The sequence below is a fragment of the Siniperca chuatsi genome, linkage group LG7 (genome assembly GCF_020085105.1).
Source record: "Siniperca chuatsi isolate FFG_IHB_CAS linkage group LG7, ASM2008510v1, whole genome shotgun sequence".
NCBI lineage: Eukaryota > Metazoa > Chordata > Actinopteri > Centrarchiformes > Sinipercidae > Siniperca > Siniperca chuatsi.
In genome coordinates, this window is record NC_058048.1 from 21532321 (window position 1) to 21555529 (window position 23209).

The 23209-nt window shown below is 39.5% G+C and overlaps 1 protein-coding gene across 9 annotated transcripts in view; it reads right to left on the minus strand.

The window, feature by feature from the left end:
• Positions 1-335: 335 nt before the first annotated feature.
• Positions 336-23209, minus strand: part of lrfn1 (leucine rich repeat and fibronectin type III domain containing 1) — a 168660-nt gene continuing 145786 nt past the window's right edge. For all 9 annotated transcript variants that reach the window (XM_044203092.1, XM_044203095.1, XM_044203088.1 and 6 more), the window contains 2 exons: positions 4979-6374; positions 336-2229 (listed from right to left, as the gene is read on the minus strand). In XM_044203092.1, the coding sequence (XP_044059027.1) occupies positions 1329-2229; positions 4979-6354 (2277 nt within the window). In that variant the 5' untranslated portion in view covers positions 6355-6374 and the 3' untranslated portion in view covers positions 336-1328. The remainder of the gene's footprint in view (positions 2230-4978; positions 6375-23209) is intronic.

Here is a 23209-nt window from a genome sequence, read left to right on the forward strand (position 1 = left end):
TAAAAGCAGGATGCTAATAACGGTTATTAAAGCATCCTCACTGCAGTCTGCAAGTTATTGGGAACTTTACAACGCTCTGTGTCCCCCTAGTGGGATGCAACAGATCTTACACCCGTGTTAATAACAGCTGGTTGCATTTGGATTCAGCATCACATCCAGTTATCATGTCCCTTGTCGTCCCACACCCCACTCTGCTCTGTGGCCGTTGTGCAGCTTTCACAGAAGCCTTATAAATAGTACTCAGGAATCAAATATTTATCCTCTCAATTCGTGTGTCCCTTCCAGCAGTGGACACACACTGCTGCTCCTCAAGCGCAAGAAGAAAACGCCACTGATACAGTTAACCCACACAAAAAATTTAATACCCTTCGTGAGGGGATAAATGATCCAAACTTTGACATACTAAATAGGGCGAGGTGTGATGACACAGGTTTTTAATGTAAAAACTTGCAGCCAACACCCAAATGCTTTGTAAAAAGTCATGTGACATATGACTTACTTACATAGTTAGTACACATACACCAATGTTTTAATATACTTATATATATGTCTTTTTTGTTGGTTGTCTTTTTATCTAGACCAGCCAGATACAGTACCGATTAATATACAGTCACATCTGGAACAATACCTATTTAACATCATACAGTCCGACCATCAAAGAGGAATCCACAGTTGGTTTCCAGGTCCATCCTCTCTACGCTAACATTAGAAATTGGCATGTGCAAAATCCTGTTCTTTTTTTATAATTATTATTGTATAGACTGGTGGTGATACTTGTCCTTGTATCTCGTGTCTTCTGTGCAAACGTTTTTTTTTTTGAAAGAACCCAAAACATGATTGACATAACAGGATACCTGGCTGTCCACTTTACAGTTATGATGAAATGTTTTTTTCTTAAACAGTTAAACAGTCACATCCAAACGCCACACTCCCTTGGCATGTCACAGAAAACGGAGAAAATTAAAAATCCAAAAAAATTCTTCCCATTATCAGGGTGGGAGGCAATGATAGAGAGGAAAGTTTATGACTACAGTGAGCAGCATCCTCCATTCGTACATTTTTTAGAATAAGGCACTGCTGCATAAAGAAAGGACATGGCCAACAAACCTCTCTGGGAGTATGATGGGGAGGCAGGATGAAGGGAGACTGTGTTCTTCTCCAGCAACTCACAGAAAGTTTGCATGTGTAAGTAAATGTGCTTGTGTTTATCATTTGCTGTGCGCAAGAGAAAAGTGTGTATTATATGGCATGTAGACATATTTGTGTTTTTACATGTGTATGTTTGTGTGTGGCTGAGCCGGAGTTTTTTTCCAGCTACACTGTTTTCCTCAGACTGTACTCTCAAGCATCCACTCAGTGCTGCTGAACGTAACTCTCCTGTTGGTGAGCGGCGATGACTCCATGTTGAGCTGGTTGGTGGACTTGTGCCACCTCGTCCTCGCTCTGCGTGGGTAACTATGACTCTGAAAAATGGAGTAATCCCCTCCGTCAAACGAGAATCTGTGCCTAGTTCGTGCCAGCTCATTAGGGAGCAATCCCATGTTGGCCAGGGCACTTTTCTTGTCCTTGAGCCTGGGAGCCTCCTTAGTGCCAGCATTGGGGCCTATGAGACACAGGGACATGGTGGAGCCCGTCAGGCTACTGTCCGTCTGCGTGTCCTCAGATGGGGGGCCAGAGCGCTGTGCATCTAGGCTGGTTCTTCTCTTCATCTTGTCTACAGTCAGGGGAGGCAGCTCCACCTCCAGGATGGCAGTGGTGGCTGCTGGATCCTCCCTCTTCTCATTGTCCACCCTCAGCACCAGCGCCATGCACTCTTTGGACGGTAGGGCTTCATGCTGGCCCTCATCAGAGGGCTGCTTGGAGGCAGAGTGCTGGAGCCGCTGTTGGCTGCCATTGGTCTGGGAGTGCATGCTGGAGCTGACCTTGGTCTTGCTGTCCTCTGGGCTGCTGTAGGCTTTGTAACGGATCATCAGGATGATAATGAAAACCAGCACTGAAGCAACAATTATACCACCAATAATGATGATCATAGTGCCTCCTAGGAACTGGCTGTGCATGAAGCGGCACTGGCTGACCTCGCTGGCCGTGTGGAACTGCACACAGCCAACCACACGTGTGGCTGTTAATGATGTGATGCCGTCGTCGTAAACCGCCAGCACACAAAGGTCATACTCCCGCCCTGCGGCCAGATCATTGATTAAGAAGTTCTTGCTGGTAGATGGGATCATTCTGCAGAGAAAAAAGAAACATAGTGCGGTGGTGAAGATGTAGACGATTAATCATCGGAATTACAACGCCCACATTTACTGATTTGCATGAGGTGTATTAAATCACACAAAGGTGTCAGTTCCACACAACGAAAAGACAACAGGGCCATTGCAGTGCTAGCATTAAATATCACTCATTCTGGTAGACAAACATAAAAAGCACAACACTTCATTAAAGTTGACTTATGAGAGAATATGTTATATTATAAAATAGCAGTGAGAAGTTGCTCTATTGGGTTTGTGTGTAAAATGTAAACTGCAAGGTGATAAACAAGGCAGAGGAGGCTCGCTGTCTAAAGAATATGCTACAACAGCTGCAGGCTGCAGGACAAGTGACGTATGATGTGAAGGCAGTTTTGATGTGTGAATACCTAAGGTCACATTTTGTTGGCAACTGCAAGATTACTCGACTCTAAATACAATGGAGAAAGGCATTGTCTTCAGGTCAACATTGGCGTTAATATAATTAGAAGCTTGTTCCTTTTCCCTAAAGGAGGACTTTGATGGTTATCATTTGTAGGTAATAATGTACCACCTAAAGACAAAACAACACTCAGCTCCATGCCTAAACTGGATGAGAAAATTATACAGGAGAGCAACTCATTATATGATAGAACCTAAAAAAAAAAAAATTAAGTCGGCCACTATTATTAACTCGCTCCATGAACACATAAATCCTGAAATACTTCTCGGTATACCAGATTCAGTTCATGTGCGTCACACATTGCATAAGAAACACATCAAACTTATTCTCATATTTAAAACACTATTTGAATAAGGTTTGCAAATGTTTTTACTCACTATGTTAAAAAGATTGAGCTCATTTTGTATAACCATGACCAGTTTTTAATTGCAACTCAGGTTGATTGATTTTGCCATTTTTCTCTATATCTGTACTTTATATATTACACATTGCAACTTAACTTATACAGTATATTGCAACTTACTATAAGCAACTTGCCTACAGTATGTTGACCCTGTGCTTCTAGAGTATTCCTCTATTTGTAGAAACCAAGCAGTGGTGAAGTACAATTTTGTACAATTTTGATGTATTTTCATTATATGGTACTTTATACTTCTATTGCTACATTTCAGAGGGAAATATTGCACTTTTTACTCCACTACAGTACATTAATTTCACAGCTATAGTTACTAGCTATTTTTCAGATTAAGATTTTATATACAAAATATATAGTTAGCCTATAAAGTATGATATTTCCAACGACTACAGCATTAAAATACTGCTAACATGTTAATGCTTCGATAATAATGATCGTATAATATAATACAATACAATACAATATATACAATATAAAACACTCCAAAAGGGGCCATTTTGGATAATAAGTAATTTAACTTTTGATACTTTAATTACATTTTGTTGCTAATACTCTGTGTGAAAGTAATAAGTACATTTACTGACATTTACTCAAGTACTTAGGTATGATTTTGAGGTACTTGTACTTTACTTGATTATTTCCAATTTACTTTACACTTCTACTTAACTACACTTTACGAGGAAACATTGTACTTTTTAATCTTACTTTTCAGATTAACCATTGGTTCCCACCTTTTTGACGTGTGACCAAAAAAGCAGTGACTAGTTGGGACCTGTTGTCATGTTTCAGATGTCTAAGAGTTGTCAGCAGTTCTACCAAAGAAAGATTTTTCCTCTAAACTTCTCAGATGGTTTCATTTAAATAACAGTTTGAGGCCCAGAAAGGTCAAATTATCCAATATTTCACAAAAAAGCAAATATTAAGGAAAACTTAAAAAATGAATACAGACTGCAGAGCTTTGTTTTTTTTGTTCTTTCCTCCCATTTATTATCCTGTGACCCCTCAGATTTGTTTTGTGACTCTTTGAAAGGGGCCTGACCCTCATGTTGGGAACCACTGGACTAATCTACCAAACTGTATATGAAGTAGCTAAAACTAGCTCCACCTCAACCAGCCGAAACAGTAAAATGCTGCTTACACATTGATGCATCAGTGTTAAAAATCTAATAATGTCATATGTTATAATAACAGTACTCACAGGGGCCTTTTTTCTGCGGAACGAGTACTTTTACTTTTGATACTTTAGGTACATTTTGCTGATAATACTTCTGTAATTTCACCAAAGTAAAATACTGAAAGCTAGACTTTTACTTATTTACTTATTGGTATCATTAGACAACCACATCTATTCACACTCAGTTGTTTCAACCAATTAATGCAGACACTTGCTAATGATACAAACAGTTACATGCAGTGAAGTAGTTGGCCCTTATGTTATTGTTTATGGTCATATTATGTTGTGATGATGTATTATGTAATGATGTATTATGTAATGATGTGAAAAGGCCCTTTAGTCATTTAGAATGCTGGACTCCAGAATCTATTCTACTAATCAAATATCAGCGAGGGAAAATTTATTTGCTGAATCTCTAAATATCTTAAGTGTACTGTACATTTTATGCATACTACAATGGATTTTAAGGCATTTTAATTTGTGGAGAAACATTACTCCTCAGCTATCACCCAGATTACACTATAGGGGACATATTTTTGGACATACTTAATCATTTTGTATCTTTGGGATCTGTCAATCTGCCATAATGTACCGCCATGTCATTCAACAGATAACTCCAGATGTCTCACCTTTCCTCATGTCCCTGTTCTACCACCCTCCCCTCTCTTCATCCATCCACCCCCTCCACCATGGCTTACCTGTACACCAAAGTATCATCTGCCGTGCTATTGTACTGAATCTGGTACATCCTGATGCCGGGGATGTGGCGCTCAGATGGCCAACGGATCACAGCGGTGGAGGAGGTCAGCTCGGTGACCATCACCCTCCTGTCCTGCTTGTCATAGCCCTTGGTGTCATTGCCAGATTTGGAGGAGGTGGTGATGTCTGAGAGGCCGGGGTCCTCACGCATGTGGCCTGTGTTGTTAACAAACAAGGGTAAGGGGATCATGTTGATCTCAACAGCAGCTGTGGCGATGCCTGCGGCATTGGATGCCACACAATTAAATGCCCCGCTGTCCTTCAGCGTGGTGATGAGAATATCAAGGGTGCCATTATCATACAGGATGGTGCGGGAGTTATTATGCACCAGCTTGCCGTCGGGGGACCGCCAGTGAATATCTGGGTCTGGATCACCCACGGCCTTGCATTTAAGAGTCACACCCTGCCCTTCCATCACAAAGGGCTTAGTGGAAAGATGTTTGGTGATCAGCGGAGGGTCACAGATAAACTCCTCCTCTTGGATGGACCAGAAATACTTGTCCATGAGGTGCTCTGGCGAAGCACAGGTCTCCAGATCATCCTCTCTTGTCAGCCTGCGGAGCCACAGCAGCTCACAGTTACAGTGAAGAGGGTTTCCACCAAAGCTCACAGCCAGAGTGGTGGAGCTGGAGCCCTTGGCGTCAGACAGGACCTGTGCGTGCTGGAACAGGCTGTCTGGCGGCAGCTTCTGCAACCTGTTAGAGGTCATGTCCAGGCGGACCAGTTTGGTGAGCAGCGTAAAAGTCCCTGCTCCAATGTGGTCAATCAGGTTGTGGTCCAATGTGAGCGTGTTAATGTTGGTCATTCTGGCTATGGCTTCCCAGGGAAGGCCGCGCAGGTTGTTATTGGAAAGATCCAAGTCCTCTATGGTGGCGACAAACTCATCAAAGGAGGTGGGGGCCACTTGGTGGATCTGGTTGTTTCCCAGGATGAGGTGTCGCAGGTTGATGAGGCCTTTAAAGTGGTCGCTCTTTATCACACTGAGGCGGTTTCCATCCATGTGGAGCGCCCGCAGGGATCGTAGGCCGACAAAGGCATGGGGGGTGATCTGGCTGATGGTGTTACGGGACAAGGTGAGGTGGACCAAACTAGTCATGTTGAAAAAGTCTTTCCTGCGGATGATGGTGATGAAGTTGTCTGTGAGTCGCAGCTCGACAGTCTTGCGGTCGATGGTGGGGGGTACGAACAACAGGCCAGTCTTAGCACAGAGCAGAGTCAGAGTGGGGGAGAGGTGCTGGCAGATGCAGCGGCCAGGGCAGCTGTATCCCTTCACCAGAGCTGCACACAATAGCACACACACAACCAGCCGGTCCATTGTTGATCAGCTTCCAGGTCCTGTGTGTGAGACAGAGGAAGGGAAATAAGAGAGACACTGAGTCAAAAATAGATCTAAAAAGAGATCTTTGGATTAATAAATAGCATCATAACCTTTATGAGAGCATGCTGGAAAAATCCTGAGTCTGACCAAGATTGCTGACACTCCCAGCAAGGTATCAATCACAAAATGAAATGGAGCTTTTCTGAAATAATGGCACCTGGGATGATGAAAGACGCTGTCAGAAGCCCATGTCTCTGTAGCCTTTTAATGGAAATAACAGAATGTTTTTTGTGCCACCAGGCTGCATCACCACTGAACTATATAATTTCTTGAATGATCACAGGACAGTTTTCCTATATTAGGTAACTACATGCCTTGTACATTTCCATCATATAACAAGGCTTGTGTTTTCTTGCTCTGCGTTTCACATCAGGATGGAGAATTAAAGGTAGAAAAGGGCACTTGTCAACAGTGCTCAAGGATTTGTATGACCTTTTCATGTTCTCTGCTCTCCCTATGCTTCTGAGTACTGCAAAATTAGACAGAAACCTGTCATGTAAATCATGGCAACAAAAAGTAAAGCTGAAAACGAAGAAAAACGCAGAAATATAGCTTGTTTTCGAATATATCTGATAGAGGCATTGAGGATGTTCTGATTCTCTGATTCCCATTTAGAGGTATTGATTTCATTCTCGAGGAGAACACGCCTGTGGTGACGGGAGTAAAAAGTGATCCTTGGCTGTAATAACCATAAGAGACCCCAGTGGAACACTAACGGTGATGTCCTGATGCCACATTGCCAGTAGTTTTACCCTCTTTGGCATCCATCTTGATTGCTAATGCCTTAAGCTTAACTTTTGATGAGAGAGCCTGTTAACGCAGATAAAGTAAAGGGATGACATTTGATTTTTCTTTTCTAGGTTTAGAGAATGACATACTGTTATGTCATAATAAGCGTTGCTGCAGCCCACCACCCTATCCAACCCCACAGGGTGACACTTTTGATCCCTGCCAGATCCAATCAACAGCACTGTCTCTTTTTTTTTTTTTTGACGTCCAGCATAATTATTTTAATTCACTCAGGAAAAGATGGCTGTGGATTTTAAACAAAAATAGTGTTTGTTATTCAACGTTTTTGATGCTTCGTACAATTTGTCATGACTAATTTTAGATCCTCTTTATCTACGTTTCACCATGTTGAGGTGGTGCTGACGTGCCTTTAACACCACCGATTTTGTCCCCCATTGTGCCCAAAGCAAAAGTATCTAATGCTCACAGTAACAATAGCTCTAAATAAAATTTGATTTAAAAAGGCCTGCGGTGAAATAATGGAATATTTTAAATGCCACATCAAATTTTATAGCAGAAATACAAGAAAGTACAGGCAAAGCTCTCTTCCTCCATCTCTCAAGCTTTACCTTATTCATATGCTTTGTTTTCACCGATGACTTAAACTAAACAAACTTGGTCTGATGAGAATTGTTATGCATGTTCAAGATAGTGACAGAAGTGAGAAATTGCCAGCCAGCAATGAAAATTCCCAGTTGCTTTTCCTTTTTGTTCTGCACACACACAAACACACACTGCTGGCTGGCTACTGTCTGACAGACAACAGGGTACCTTGTTAACTATGAAATACTGATGTCCAATCAGAGCTCTTATTAAAATCTGGGTTTGTATGATGTCATTTTCTGAGGGAAGTAGAACAGCTTTAGGCACAAACCAGAGGGATAGTTTCTCAGAGGTTGTTAAAGGCTTAGCTATACCCTCTATCTCTGAAATTGAACCACCTAAACGGTTTGAAATTGAACAACATTTCTCCTGCAATTTATTCAACAAATATACAAATAAAATTACAACAAGCACACATAGCTATTTTTTCAGTGACATTTATACTGAGGTTAAACCATTACCATGTGCAAATATAACACATAGGTGGTTCACTAACTGAGGCAATTTTCAAACCCCCCAGAGAGAATTTATTTATTTAGCAACAATCCTTTATTGTTGGCAGCACAATGCGTCTGCCTTGTCTAAATTAATTCCCCAAATTTCCTTAAAGTAGGCTATAGCAGTGCAGATCATACTTCCTGTTAAATAGACTGCCTTAAAAGAGCTACAGTGGGGTGAGAGAATTTCAACAATGCTATGATCTTTGGTGCAGATTTAATCTAATATTGTTGCCCAACTTTATTACATGTCAATATAATAGTGACCTTGCTTGATTGTGTTAGTTTTCAGATGGTAACTAGGCCACAAAGCTCATGGTTTCTCAGAGGACCATCTGTGCCAGAGCATTTCCTGCCACACCGTCGAGGATACTCTATTGATCTTTCAGCATCTCAGGGAGGGGGTGGGGGGGGGGGACTTTGTTGCCACGGCAACTCTGGTGTAGAATGTAGGTCTTTGAATTGCATTAAAATGATGTTGAGCTGCCCGAAAAGCAAGGCTTTAATCTTAATGGGCGCTGAGAAGGTAAGAAGGGACGTGAACAGATGTTTGAATGGCGCGAGTCAATTAAAAGAAAAGGGCAGCTCTGCCTCACATTCTATTAATGTTTTATTGCTTAATATTAGTTGCCGCCACCAAATCGATGTGTAGACTAGACAACAGGAGGGAACACAAGGTGAACTGGACTCTAGGTTTGATTTGGTGTCCAGTCATGCAGGAGCTCAACCTTGCACAGGCTTAGCTGGATCACTTAGACACATGCATTTTTAATTAAGAATAGCTTGTATTCACATATTCAGAAACTAAATCAACTAAAATTAAAATCACACATTTACATACACCCATTCAACACTATGCTCAAGTATTCTAAATTTGGATCCATCCCACACCCTAGAATCCACAGAGCTTCCTTTGACATTTGTTGCCCTTGGGTACAAAAGGCTGAATTACTACAAGTCTGAATGGTTAAAAAACCCTGCAGAAACAACCTGAATATGAGATCTGAGCAGCATAAGATATGGATCAAATTTTAGCCAGTGATGAAAAATAAGCACTAATAAAAAAGGACGCACCCTGTTTTTTGACAATTATATCTAAAATAAATACATTATATAAATACAAATTTTGGTTTTTGTTTTTTATTTTTGCCACCATAATACATCTTAAAATGCATATGAGAATTATTAATGTAATTTCAGATATATTTGACAGCTAAGTAGCTCTCCCTGATTGACTAATGACTCATCTGTATTAGAGGTGCATTTGAGTGGGTGGGGAAAACAACCAAATGTGAGATAACAAGCTTCTTTTTTCATGGCAGTGGCACTCGGGGGAGAGGGAGAGTGTGCTGTCTGCAACTTTTGGTGTTGCCGTCAATGAAGGCAGTTTTATGCTTCTAGGGGAGGTGTTCTTGTGCCAGGAGGTCAGATACCTCCTTTAGCTATAGAGATGAGAGATTTAATATTGTTTAATACCTGTGCAATGTCTTGACACTTTTGTCCTAGTTGAGATTTCAATGTGTGAGCATTTGATCTGGGGAGGGGCTTATTCAGGGGCTATGAAGGCTTGTTGTCTGCCCTCCTATTGGTGAGCATGTTTTTGACCTCCCTTCAGTGTGGTGTGAAATTATTGATTACTGTGCATTTTGATTCTGAGCTATAGTGTGACCAGTGTTGCTTGCACAAGGTGTATTTAGGTTTGTTTTATCGGCTTATACTGTATTCATGGCTTTGAGATGGTTAACTCCTGTACCAGTGGGATCTGTCCTTTAACCTACTGTGTGGGGGTTCTCTGTCCCATGGTGCCTGTTCAGACCTTAAATGAGTTGTTTCTTGAATAAAGGTTGTACATTTTTCTAGCTGTGTGGTGACTGTCATCTTGTCTCTGACACTGGACCAAACTGGATTTATATAGCTTATCCCAATCCATCATAAAATCTGATCCCAATACTATTATTAAGTGTCACTAAAAATGAGACAATACCCACATCATATTTACATACGAGCATAATTCTGCACAAGGCATGTACACGAGCACATTGCAACACACAGCCGCACGTGCACACACACACACAAACAAACAGGAGAATACATACAGAAACAACTATATATGTACACATCCATGTATCTACTGTTACAGTTGTCAAGCAGGGGAACCAGGAAAACAGTGGTAGGACCCAAAATGCAGACACTGAGATAGAGCAGGTGCAGTTCAATGATTTAATGAACTACAAAAGCTTACAATGTCAGGTAGGCAGTGGTCAAAATAAGGGGGGGGGGGCAGTCCAAATAAAGGCAAACACATCTGACAGGTAGCAAGCTAAAGTCCAAATCCAAAGTCCAGGTAAGGTTCAGGAGACACAGACGACTCAGGAAACAAAGACGGGGCAGCTTAACATGGAAACAATGACAATCTGACAAAGAGACAAGCGAAGCACACAGACTAAATACCCTCAGGTGAAGGGAGACAACGAGACACAGGTGAGACTAATCAGGGCGGGCAGTCCAAATAAAGGCAAACACATCTGACAGGTAGCAAGCTAAAGTCCAAATCCAAAGTCCAGGTAAGGTTCAGGAGACACAGACGACTCAGGAAACAAAGACGGGGCAGCTTAACATGGAAACAATGACAATCTGACAAAGAGACAAGCGAAGCACACAGACTAAATACCCTCAGGTGAAGGGAGACAACGAGACACAGGTGAGACTAATCAGGGCGGAGCAAACAATCAAAACTGGCAGGAAAAGCAAACAAAGACCGGAAGCAAAACTAATAGACACATGAGAGAAGGAGAGTCTTTCAAAATAAAAGAGGAAATAACATACATAAACCCTCAAACCATGACAACTATACATTAACATACAGACAAACACACTCAACAAAGAAATAAAGCATTTAGTGCCCAAGAGGAGAAAACACCATGAGAATAAATTTACTTAGTTTTCAGGCTCAGACGTACTAGTTCAAATGTGTGTCCGTGTGTTTGTACTCAAACATACTGATAGAAAACAAGAAGAAAAATATAAACTGCTTCATAAAAATGCTCTTTTGGTTTACAAATTCACAATAGAGCTCTGTTAAAAGACAACACAAAAGCAGTTACTTGTTCAATTTCTTAAATAATCAGCTGATCACTTAAAAAATACTTTAAAAAGTAAGAGCTTAGAGAACATCATAAACAATGCAGTAGGAATCAAATGAAAGCTGAAAGATGCTGGCTCAAACAGCTCGTCCTATTTCTGACTGTGAAACATCTTCCTGCTGCTGCATTCTTAACATACAGCATCCAGCTTTCACATTAAACAGGACAAGCAGCTGTGAGGATGATAATGCTTCTTCGCAACTTCAGAGAAAGTCATGAAATCATAATTTTCATCTTTTAAAAACTAGAAAAACATGTTGCTTTCTCACCTGCTCAGTTACATCCACACAGTGTTGGAAAGTTCAATTAGGGCATCCATGAATTATCCAGGATATTTTCATGATTAAATAACCAGAAAGAAGTAAGGGCTTTATAAACTCAACAGTCAAAGATAACTCTTATTTCATAATATTTCATAAATCACACAACTGTCACATGAGGCAAACACACCCTAGTCTAAAAAAAATTAAATACACTGATCAAATAGTGTCTCTTAAATAATTGTCCTCTGTGAGAATAATGTATATGAGTGTTAACTGCCATCATTAAACTGTACAGGAATATGCTATTACCTGCCATTTTTAATTTCACTCAAAATGAAATATGGCCTGGTTGATGCAAGCTTGAGATCATAATGTGGTGACAATAGCTTCCTTTTGGAAGGGCAGCTTTCCTCTGATGGTCTTTGTGATTTTTTTGTAATAAGAAACACCACTGCCCATTCAAATCTTAATTCATATGATATTACAATAGAGCCGAAAGTATTAGTCAATCAACAGAAAATAATCTGCAATTATTTTGATAATTGATTAATCGTTTTGTAGCATAAATGTAGAATATTACCTAATTCCAGCTTCTCAGCTGTGAGGACGTGTTGCTTTTCTTGTCTTATGTGATAGCAAACTGAAGATCTTTGGGTTTTAGACTGTTGGTCAGACAAAACAGTGAGTCTTTTTTAAGCCAAAATGCCAAGAATTCGCTAGTTTCAGCTCCTCAAATCAGAAAATTAGGTTTCTTACTTGATTAATCATTTGCGTCTTTTTTTCATTAATTTTATTAGGTATTATTAGTTTTGGACTGTTGGTCGGACAAAACAAGCAATATGAATATGTCACCTATGGTTCTGGAAAATTATGATGGGATTTCCACTATTTTATGACATTTTATAGACCAAACAGTTAATGGTTAATCAAAAAAATAATCTGCAGTTTAATTGAAAATGAAAGTAATCGTTAGTAGCAGCCCTGGATTACAGTTACAGTACAAGTTAGTTGAAACTAAAGCATATTTTGAATGTGACTTTGAAAACAGTGATTGACTTCAAGACAGTCTGTCCTTACCTCAGAAAAACATCTGCCCAGAGCCAGTGCATTGTAAGGGTATTTTCTGGACATGACTTTGTCAGGAAACCGTAAACGCCAATTAGACGGTGCAGGCAGTGGACTGCTAGCTGCCCTTGTGTGCCTCTTGTCAGGATGCTGGCATAATTATTGACAGCTCGAGTTCACTGGAGTCAGCTCTGTCTCCACCAGTGGACGCTTAAACTGAGGCTCTGCAGCCCCAGGGATTTCTGGTCGCAACTCATCAAAGGGCATGGGAGGTATTGTCGTAAACAGGAGGAGCATTTGCATATTATAATTATGTCTGCATGCAAAGACGGTCTTCTCAATTACATCCTATTTAAAACTTTCAATGAAGAAGAATTGAGAAGCACAAACTATTGCAGCTCCATAAACTTTGATTGTAAGAGCTTCCCTTAACAAGACAGAGAACATTAGGATTACATCGGTGCTGCGTAAGAATAGTCATGCTCGTCATTTGTTGATTGAACACTTGGGTGATTGATTGTTGCCCTTTACCTGCTATCTGTTCTTTTTAATTTGTATACCTACCCTCACAGACATAATCAACCCTCAATAGCTGCTGCTACAGTTACAAATTACTGCAATACAGGTTAATATGTTTAATATGTTTATATAAAGAAATTAAGCTTTTAAAGTTGAAATAAACAATTCAGCACATTTTTTAGGTTTGGTAAATCATTGTTTACGACTGCTTTTCAAAAGTGTACCCTTGAATATTACCTCCTACATGATGAGTAACAAGTATTCACACATTAAAAAGAGAAATAACATGTGAGGGATTGAAGGACATACCTGTGATTATTGTTAGTTTTACTTAATATCTACTTTAACAACTGGCATACAGTTTTAGAGAAGGAAATCTCAGACATCTGGGCAAATTTACTGCAATTAATCTGCCAATTACTTTCTTCATTAATCAATAAATTGCTCGCTTTATAAAATGCCCATCATAATTTCTCAGAACCTCAAGCTGACATATTTGTATAGTTTGTTTTGTCTGAACAACATTCCAAAACCCAAAAACATCAAATTAACTATCATAGAAGACAAAGAAAACCAGAAAATACATTTGAGAAGCTGAAATCAGTGAATTCTTGGCATTTTGGCTTAGCGAATGATTCATATGATTGATCGATTATCAAATTTGAATAATAGACCAATCATTTCAGCTCTGCCTCATAGTCTACCTCACCGTTTGTTTAAGAATTTCTTTACATCAGACAATCTTCACAAATTATCATGCTATGTAATGCTCCCTACATGTCAGACCACTCAAAAAATCAAAGGGGTAAATTATCTTGATTTACACAAATGACTGCTTTTCCATGTGAAGTGACTGTTTCCTGCTATTTAAGTCTCACAGCCATACATGCTACGTTTCTGTGCAGAATCCTGATTACTGTACATTCTTCACTGAAATAGGCTCATTAACCACAAGTATCATATGATGCATATTGGAATTTTTAGACATTTTGTTGTTCCAGTCAATCGAACTTATGCACAAATTGCCTCCACAACTGAGCCAAACAAAAAAAACTCTCTGACTGGATTCCATCTGTTAGCTGTTACGATTAATAGAATAAACAGGACAATGCACTGCCCTCTGATTTACAATGGCCACTTGCCTATTTTAGATTTGCTGGTTTTGCAGAGCTTCACACTCACAGAGGAAGTTCACACTTTGGATTGAGGAAACTGCAGCAATTACGACGAAAATGAACTATACTGTTTAATGACATCAGTGGTGGAAGAAGTATTTAGATCTTTGACTTAAAGTAAAAGTAGCAATGCCATAATTTCAAAATACTCTGTTACAAATAAAGTTCAGATTCAAAATATCAAGTATTATTGGAAAAATGTACTTAAATATAAAAGTAAAAGTACTCACTATGCAGCTATGTCAGTGCTTTAATTTACTATTTAAACATTAAACGTTTTTTTTCATCTTAATCTGTAAAGGAACTAGTTGCCAAATAAATGTAGTGAAGTAAAAAGTACAGTATTTCACTCTGAAATTTAGTGGAGTATAACGTAGCGTAACATTTAAATATTTTAGTAAAGTAACTCTGAATTGTACTTAAGTAAAGTACTTGAGTAAATGCACTTTCTACCACTGAATGGCATGAATAACCAGCTAATGAAGTATTACACACCAATATATTTTCTTTACTGTCTCCAATACACTGAATCTTTATCTTTAAAACAATACTCCTCAGTTATTTCAAGGGTTCAGCCTAAATTTGTTCTTTTTTTGGAGTCATTTTAGGAGGCAGCATGTCCTGACATCAACAAATATCTCGACAATACACAGTGTGGCTGTTAATCTATTCTCCATGTAACAGTTTCACTGAAACCTTCTGAGAAATTGCTGAAGTACAGCCGACATATTTGTCAAAATAAAAATTAAATAAGCACAGACAAACAGGCCATGATGAAAACAGGAGCTGCTAGCAAACAATGCAAGGACAGGCAGTGATGCTGAATGATACCCAGCTTGTGGGATTTCTATTTCTAGGCTTAGTTATTTGGAAATCCAGTGACAAGAATTGGTGATTTACAAACACTCTAGCAGTATGATTGTCTCCTCTATATGTTATTTCTGCATGGATTTCCATGTGGTGACAGCTTTCTTATTTGCTCATTCTTTGTCCTCTACACTTTAAACTGACTTGCTGTTTTATATTATTCTCGTCTTCTTGTTCCTTAGCATAGTGGCTCCATGCCCTCCTCGCTCTGTGCAGATGAGCTGAATAGACCCTCTGAATTGGTGCCTTATGGTGCCACTTTGTGCTACAGTGATGGTGAGGAATCCACACTTGGTTTTAAATCCTCCTCCCAAGGCTCCTATACTGCATTGATCCTGCTCTGTGTGTACCCTTGCAAGGTATTCTGTATTCCTGTTATGTGCTTCACTGCCACAGCAGACACTAGTGAAGGGTCGATTTACACTGCGGAGAGAAAATGTATCATATGGCTGAACTTAAAACCTTTCCTGGATGAAATACACTGTATTCATTTTTACAACAAAACAGCCATGCACTGATCTATCATTAATATAAGATGTTGTCATGTATTGAAGCTAGATTACTGACCAGCTTGTTCTATAATAAAGGAACCACGTCTGAAACAAACAACGCAGACCATCTGTTAATCGCATAATAGAATCAAATCATCAGTAACAATAAGACATAGATTTGGATTTTCTTCAAACACAAAAACACATGCATAAACATACACCATCTGTTTTTAAGAATAAAGCCACTGAAATTTACATCTACCTTTGGTTTTTAGTCACGCTAATGATGTGGCTCTAGGGATGGCAATGTCGGTCTGTCAGTAAACCACTTTGGTCCAGACTGAAATATCTAAACAACTATTGGATGGATTGCAATTAAATTTTGTTCAAACATTCATTCCCCAGAAGATGAATCTTAATGACTCTGGTGATGCCCTGACTTTTTATTTAGTGCCTCCAGCAGGTCAAAGTTTTCACTTATCCAACATCTACACGATGAATTGGGACAAAATCTGGTACAGATATTCATGTTTTCCAGACAATGTATCATAATGACTTTGGTGATCCTCTGACTTTTCCTGTAGTGCCACCATGAGATTGACATCTGTGGTTTTGAGTGAAAACTATTGGATGGATTGCCATGAAACGTACAGACATTCATGTCCCCCTTAGGTTGAATTGTAGCAACTTGTGGTGATCCCCTGACTTTTCCTCTAGCGCCATCATCAGTTCAAAATTTGAATTTGTCCAATACTTTGCTTTATGACTAGTACCTGCAAAACTAATGACATCCCCATCAGCTTCAGCTGTACTTTGTGTTAAGTGCTAATAAGCAAATGCTAGCATGCTAAATCAGCATGTTAACATTATCGTTGTGTGTGTGTGTATCCGCATGCTGATGTTAGCATTTAGCTCATTGCACGGTTGTGCCTAAGTGCAGAGACACTAGCATGGCTGTAGACTTTTAATCCTGTTAAACTACAAGCATTGTGTTGCTTGCCAACCAGACCCTACTAAATGTAGATGACCCCATTCATCACTTTGTTTCTTAAGTCAAATACAGAATATACAGTGTGCACCTTCTCCTTTATGACTACACTATCATTTAATTAACAAAAACAATTGAGATTTATTACCAATAAAATCCACATGAATAAATCTATTGTAAAAACTGGACGCAATAATGAAAAACTCACACATCTCTAATTGATATAGAAGACAGTGGCCCAAATTCACTCAAGGCTGTAATGCTTGAGTATGTGTTACAACCTCAGAATGAGGCAGCTATGACTGCATTTGATTCACTCAGTGCACACAAATAATGGAGCTTCAATTTGACACACTTCATCGGAAAGCCTCTGCAAAGCAGGTTTAGGCAGAACTTTTGTCTAACATATATTGTAGGTATTATATTCACATATACTCTACAGGACGTCTGAGCTTCACTAATCCCATCTGTGTGTTAAATAAAGCACCTTGCAATGTCAATACATACACAGTGGCAGTGGGGCAGTAAATACACATAAGGTGTGGATTTATCTACAGTTGGCTTTATACCAAGTGAATGAAGTAAATTAAAGTGAACACTAGCTGCTTCTAACAACATAATTTTATCACCAAGAACCAGTCATTATGTAATGACTGTGACTAAGTACTACTAAGGAAAAAAACAAAAAAAAAAAAAACAACACAAAAATACTTTGCACCATAGTACTGGATTAGCATTTGCTCACATGAAGAGGTGTCTTATTGGTCTTTTTAAAAATGTATTCTTTAAATGTAATCCTTAAATCAACCTGCCGTATTTCCCGTAAATGTGGTTATTGTGGCTCTATGTAGATCCCTATGCAGTTAGCCATAATGTCTATTCCAGGCATCTGCTTTCTGTGTTAAATTTCAGTCAAACTCAGAGACAAGCATTTGAAATTATTTATGTAAAAACCATGTCCATTTGGAAAGCCGTTCGCAGAGCTTGCCCCAATGTACGTTGTTTTGAGCGAGTCCTCGTTTCTCTACAACGGAGGTGGCGGGTGCCAAGTTAGCAGAACCCATTCGAGTTAAAGTTACCCTGTGGAGTTTTTTTTTGTAAACACAGTTATGTTTATATTCAGGGTTCTCACTAAAACACGTTGTGTGTATCCTCGAGGCCTAATAAACATGTTAAATGTTTTTTTCCTTTCTAATAAAACATTTTTAGAGCCAGTTTTTGGAAGAACTGGAAACATTGTTTACATTCATATTTGCTTGCTAGCAGTCTTATTCCTTGCCTTTGTTGACGCATTGCCACATTCCTTGGTGCATTACTGCCAACTGTTGATCAGCGGAATAGCATGAAACCCGTGTGCATGTGCGTCCTTGTGCAGGTACACGAGATACTAACAAAATGGTGACCCACTCTTAAAAACAGTAACAGTAAGTTTACCCAACCTTTCTGTAAAGTTTCCTCAAAAATGGCAATAATGAGCTTAAAACTAGAGTGCGGGACTTTTACATATAAATTAATGTCCGTTACATTTGAGCCCTTGCCAAACAAGTTCACACAATGCTGATTAAGCCTATCACCGCCAGGTAAATCTCTCTGTATCTAGCAGTATAAGGAGTTTTTAAATCTGATGTCTGTAGCGACATTCCCATGCTGGTGCACTGGTAATGATGCGTTTTAGCAATGACTGGTTTGGTTTTGATTTTATTTGATTTTGTTTGCCAGAGGAGAAGCGGTGAGCAACCCAGAGCCATGTAGAGAGCTCCGCGATTCACCATTGTTGTAAAGAAAAAGGTCCATTGGAGAGAATGTTTACTACTGAGAATTGTTTATTGTTTATTTTGTTTATTAAGATTGTATAGTTTGTGTTAATATGCTTTGGCAACATAGTATTGTATGGAGTCGCACCAATAAAGCCACTTGGATTAAAATTGAACAGAGTTGACGCAACTCTCTCTCTACGTGGCTCTGGAGCAACCGTAGCGAGAGAGTAGGCTACAGCAACTAGGAGTAAAACCTAAGAAGCCTCCAAGAAATCTGTCTGATGCTCCAGATAAAAAGAAACTCAGCGTTCAGGGGAAGGATTACAGTCAAAAAAAAGAAAGCGATCGACAACAAGGACAAACACGGATAACCATTGTCCTTGAGACAAGGACAGCACTGAGAGAAGGGACTGAGGGCAGACACAGATGTCATGTTACTGCTCTTGGACAGGTTGGTAAAAGATTTGGAATAGGCTATGTAGCTATTACATTTACTAAATGGATTATTGTCTTGGAACTGTGGAAATTAAAACAAAAAAGACAAAATAAATTATCTACAAGCCAGACCTGCCGGGTTCAAACAGAAGTCATGTTATGTCAGATATGCATGATTTTCTGAGTGAATTATATCCGTATTTGCCATTTCTGCCTCCAATTACAGTTTTTTGGGGAAATCAGGTCAACACATTAAATCCATGACATATCAGTATAATTAGTAATTATGTGAATAAAGCGTTTAGGATGGCTGCAGACAAGCTCATGCCACACTAGTCACAAACCTGTCAGGCCTGTAATTTGAGAATGAAAGGCATCTTTAGCTCTCTCTTATCAGTCAAATAATTATTTTGTATCTATATTCTTTTTTTCATGGCTGTGCACAAAGTTAATATAGCTGAATCCTCACAAAACATTTTACTTTCTCTATGATGGAAAGTCAGTCAAATAAATTGATTAACTGCTGTGTAAAGTTGTTGATTAAAACTGGTTCGACATTTGAACCTCCATCCCCGTCTTCACAATGCTTTAGCTACTGTCTTAGTTTCAGTTTAACTTGTATAGTTTTAGAACCTTGGAAATATATTTGCTGTAACTACAATATAGTAAAAAAGGTTAAGATCTATTGACTGAAATAATTGTACTTGCTGATCTTAATGGACAGGAAACATTAAATACTGTACATGTAGTGACTTTACCATCAGCTAGAGGAAGTTCATTATGGGTCAGTGTGCTTGTGGCTGTACAATAAATAATTAGTTCACAACCTATTTAATGGAGGTGGCATTATCAGAAATTGCTCTTTATTTTCCGTCTCTAGTTAATTAGTAAATTTGATAAATTAGCTGCTGAACCAAATTGCAGTCCAAAAGCTATCAAGTTAGAAACAAATTAAGCCTGAAAAATGAGGACATCAGAGAACATTCAGTGGGATTGAGCTGAAAGTGTTTTTTTTTGTTTTGTTCCCTTTTATGGGGGAAAACGTGAATTTATTTTCAAAATCCTACATTAAGCAGTTTCTACATATCCAACGTCTCCCAAATGAGTGCTGCTGCCATATTCAGTGCAGACGCCTGCTCAGTTCAGAAAATGGTTTGTAAATAAAGCCGCTGCCTTCGATTTGAATGAATTCTCAAAGAAGATTTTATGATCACTTCCCAGGTTTGATGTATGATCTGAAGCAAAGAGGGCAGCGCAGTAGCTCGTGTGTTTTTGTCTTTTGGTTTGATCCTCGGCCCTGGCCCTTTCTTGTGTAGACTTTGCATATTTTCTCAGTGTTTGCGTGGGTTTCCTCCAGGTGTGTGACCTTTCATCTAAATTAATTAAAGGAAATGAGCACATCACTTGCTAATTAGTGGAATACATAACAAATGATTTAGTGTTTCAGAATTACAGCCATTTTATTTGTTTCATGTATTCTGACTGATAGTTTTCATATGCTGATGGAGACCGGCGCTGAAAATGAACTGAGAATAATGCAGCTATAAAGCATACAACACCGATACTGAATGTATTATATAATTTACTCCATGCACTCACACAGACCATAATCTTGGACAATGGGGCAACCTGCTCAGTGCCATTATTGCACTTTAATACAGCTCTGTCCATGCCACTTGCCCATTATACTACACCCAGGCAAGCTCATTGTGTTGCCAGGACCACTTATAACATCCCTGCCTCATGTGCAGCTCCTCCTCCTCCTCCTCACTCTCCTCTGCCTATGAGCCAATGCAAATTACAGTAACAGCTTGGACGTGAGTATAATCTCAAGTGGTGTGAGCTGGGCTCCATGGCGAGGCATGCAGGCAGATGGAAACAGAGACTCTGCCAGGCCTCTTTAGGGGTTCCCACTCTTTCTCCAGCATGCTAGACAATGGAGGAGCTGTGGCGCATAACCAGCTACTTGTCTGCCACTATCATGTGGCCTACTCCCATACGCTGTATTTGGTAAAAGATATAAAAGAAAAGAGGGGCTCCTGTCATGGCCTTGTTTGGACCAATGCACAGATGGACACTGATACTGGCCACAGTATATCATGAGCCACTCACAGAGCAGAGGGTGGAGACTTGAGACTGGAGGAAGAATGTTCAGACATTCACATTTATGAGGAGTAAGGGGAGTTTCTGTATGTGTCTCTGCACAGCAGGTGGTAGAGGCATTTCCCTTAAGCTATGGTAGATATTTAAAAATAGCCCTCTAAATAAACAGCCTTTTCTATTTGCATAAATGATCATATCTGGATTCAGTGAACATTCATTTTAACACCTTAAGAGAAAAGCTTTGATTCTCTTAAAAAAAGCACAACATATTATTCATTAATGCAGAATACGATTCCAGTGAGTACACCACTACTTGCAAAACTGTACTACTGTGTCTGAACATACATTATCCATACAATATTCATACAATAAACACTACAAAGCATAATTAACTTATAAATAGAAATAGAAATAGCCTAGAAATATGTTGTGGGTCTGGCTTGCCTCAGGGACAAAATTCATTTATTTTTAGCATTCAAATAGGTTTTCCTAATGCCTGAGCATGTTTCTGTCTGTTCTTTTAAGTTCAGTAACTTCTGTCTCCTGGATTGCCAGGAATGAGACAGAAAAGTTTGTCCTGTGCTGTAATTTGTGATGCCCTGCTGATTTCTGCAACAGTGAATGAAATGATACATTTATAAAAGAGAACTGTGAGTAGAAAGATTTTCTGTGGTTACAGATACCTTTTTAGGTTAAGAGCGTGCCTCTTTGGATTCAAGCACTGCAGTAAAAGTTGCATCAAAATGTAATGCACCTTTTATTTTGAATGAATGAGCTCCAGGGTTTACACTTTAGGTTCTCTGTTTTGCTGCTCTGGAAGAGAGAGGCTTCTTTATGCCCACCAACACTGATTGTGCTATTCTTGGCCATTAATGTAAATGGATTCTTAAACTCAGCTGTGCTCCTTGTAACTAATAAGGATGCTTGTGCAATAAGGTTGCACCTGTATGTGTCATTAACCATGCATCTGAATTTTTTATCATGTGATTTTGCTCTGAGACAAACATATGTGCCTTGGAGGAGATCAAACAACGCCCTGCTTCCTGAATACATACATAACAACAAACAGTACAAAAGAATGTGATGTATGAAGGAATCATTAGACTGTGAGTTAAGCTGAGGCTGTTTAGGTGACTCACTCTTCAATGTGTTTGCCAACCCTGAGTGCATCTGCACTAACAAAAAGATATTTGACTGAGAGAGAAAAAGCAAGAGAAAGCACCAAGACGCTGAGCACAACTCCCCTGGAGCGACGCATCTATTGTATCTGACTTGTGCTCGCACGCATGCAGGTGTGTTTGATTTGACCATATTTTCCTCCGCTATTATTTGAAACAGCTACACCATTTCAAATTCACAAAGCCCTTGTTATTCTGAGACGTGGATGACATGGAGTGTACAGCCTAATTGCTATGGATGATCAGAGCTGCAGTAACAAAAATCAGGTGCAGCGATGATATCTCAAACATGGTAACATGCTCTGTGAACCTCAAGAATATCCTGAGCTGCTACTCAACGCTGCCTGTTACTGCCTTCAGTACTTGGTATTCCAGCAAACACTAACTGCAAGACTCAAATTACTTTGACAAGAGAAGCAGACCACAGAACACAAGACTGGGGAGGGGGAGGTGTATATGCACAGTGCCGCCACTGGAATTTTGAATATGTGAGGGTAATAACTTGACCTCCTCCTCTCTCTACCCTCGATCTCTGATTAAAAACATGCATTCACTACCTACTTACAGAGCACCATTCTCTCAGTTGTAGTGCCATCATTCTGCACGAGCAGAGATGAACTGGTGGGGAATCCTGTTGTGACGCCTCTTATCGCCCTAAAACTTTACAACCAGGATTAAAATACACTCGAAAGGACAGCTGGGCGAAGATATCGAAAGAATACATATGGGCCAAACTTGCTGTACTTTCACAACACAAATTGCTTTTATTTGGATGAATTCTATCCTCTTAATTTAACTATGTGGGAATTATTTTCTTTTTCAGGACAGAACAGAACAGGACGTCACAAAATATGCAGAGTAATGCAGGGTGCATGACTGTTGTAGATGCTGCTTGTTAGGCGTACGACGAGGGGGAGGG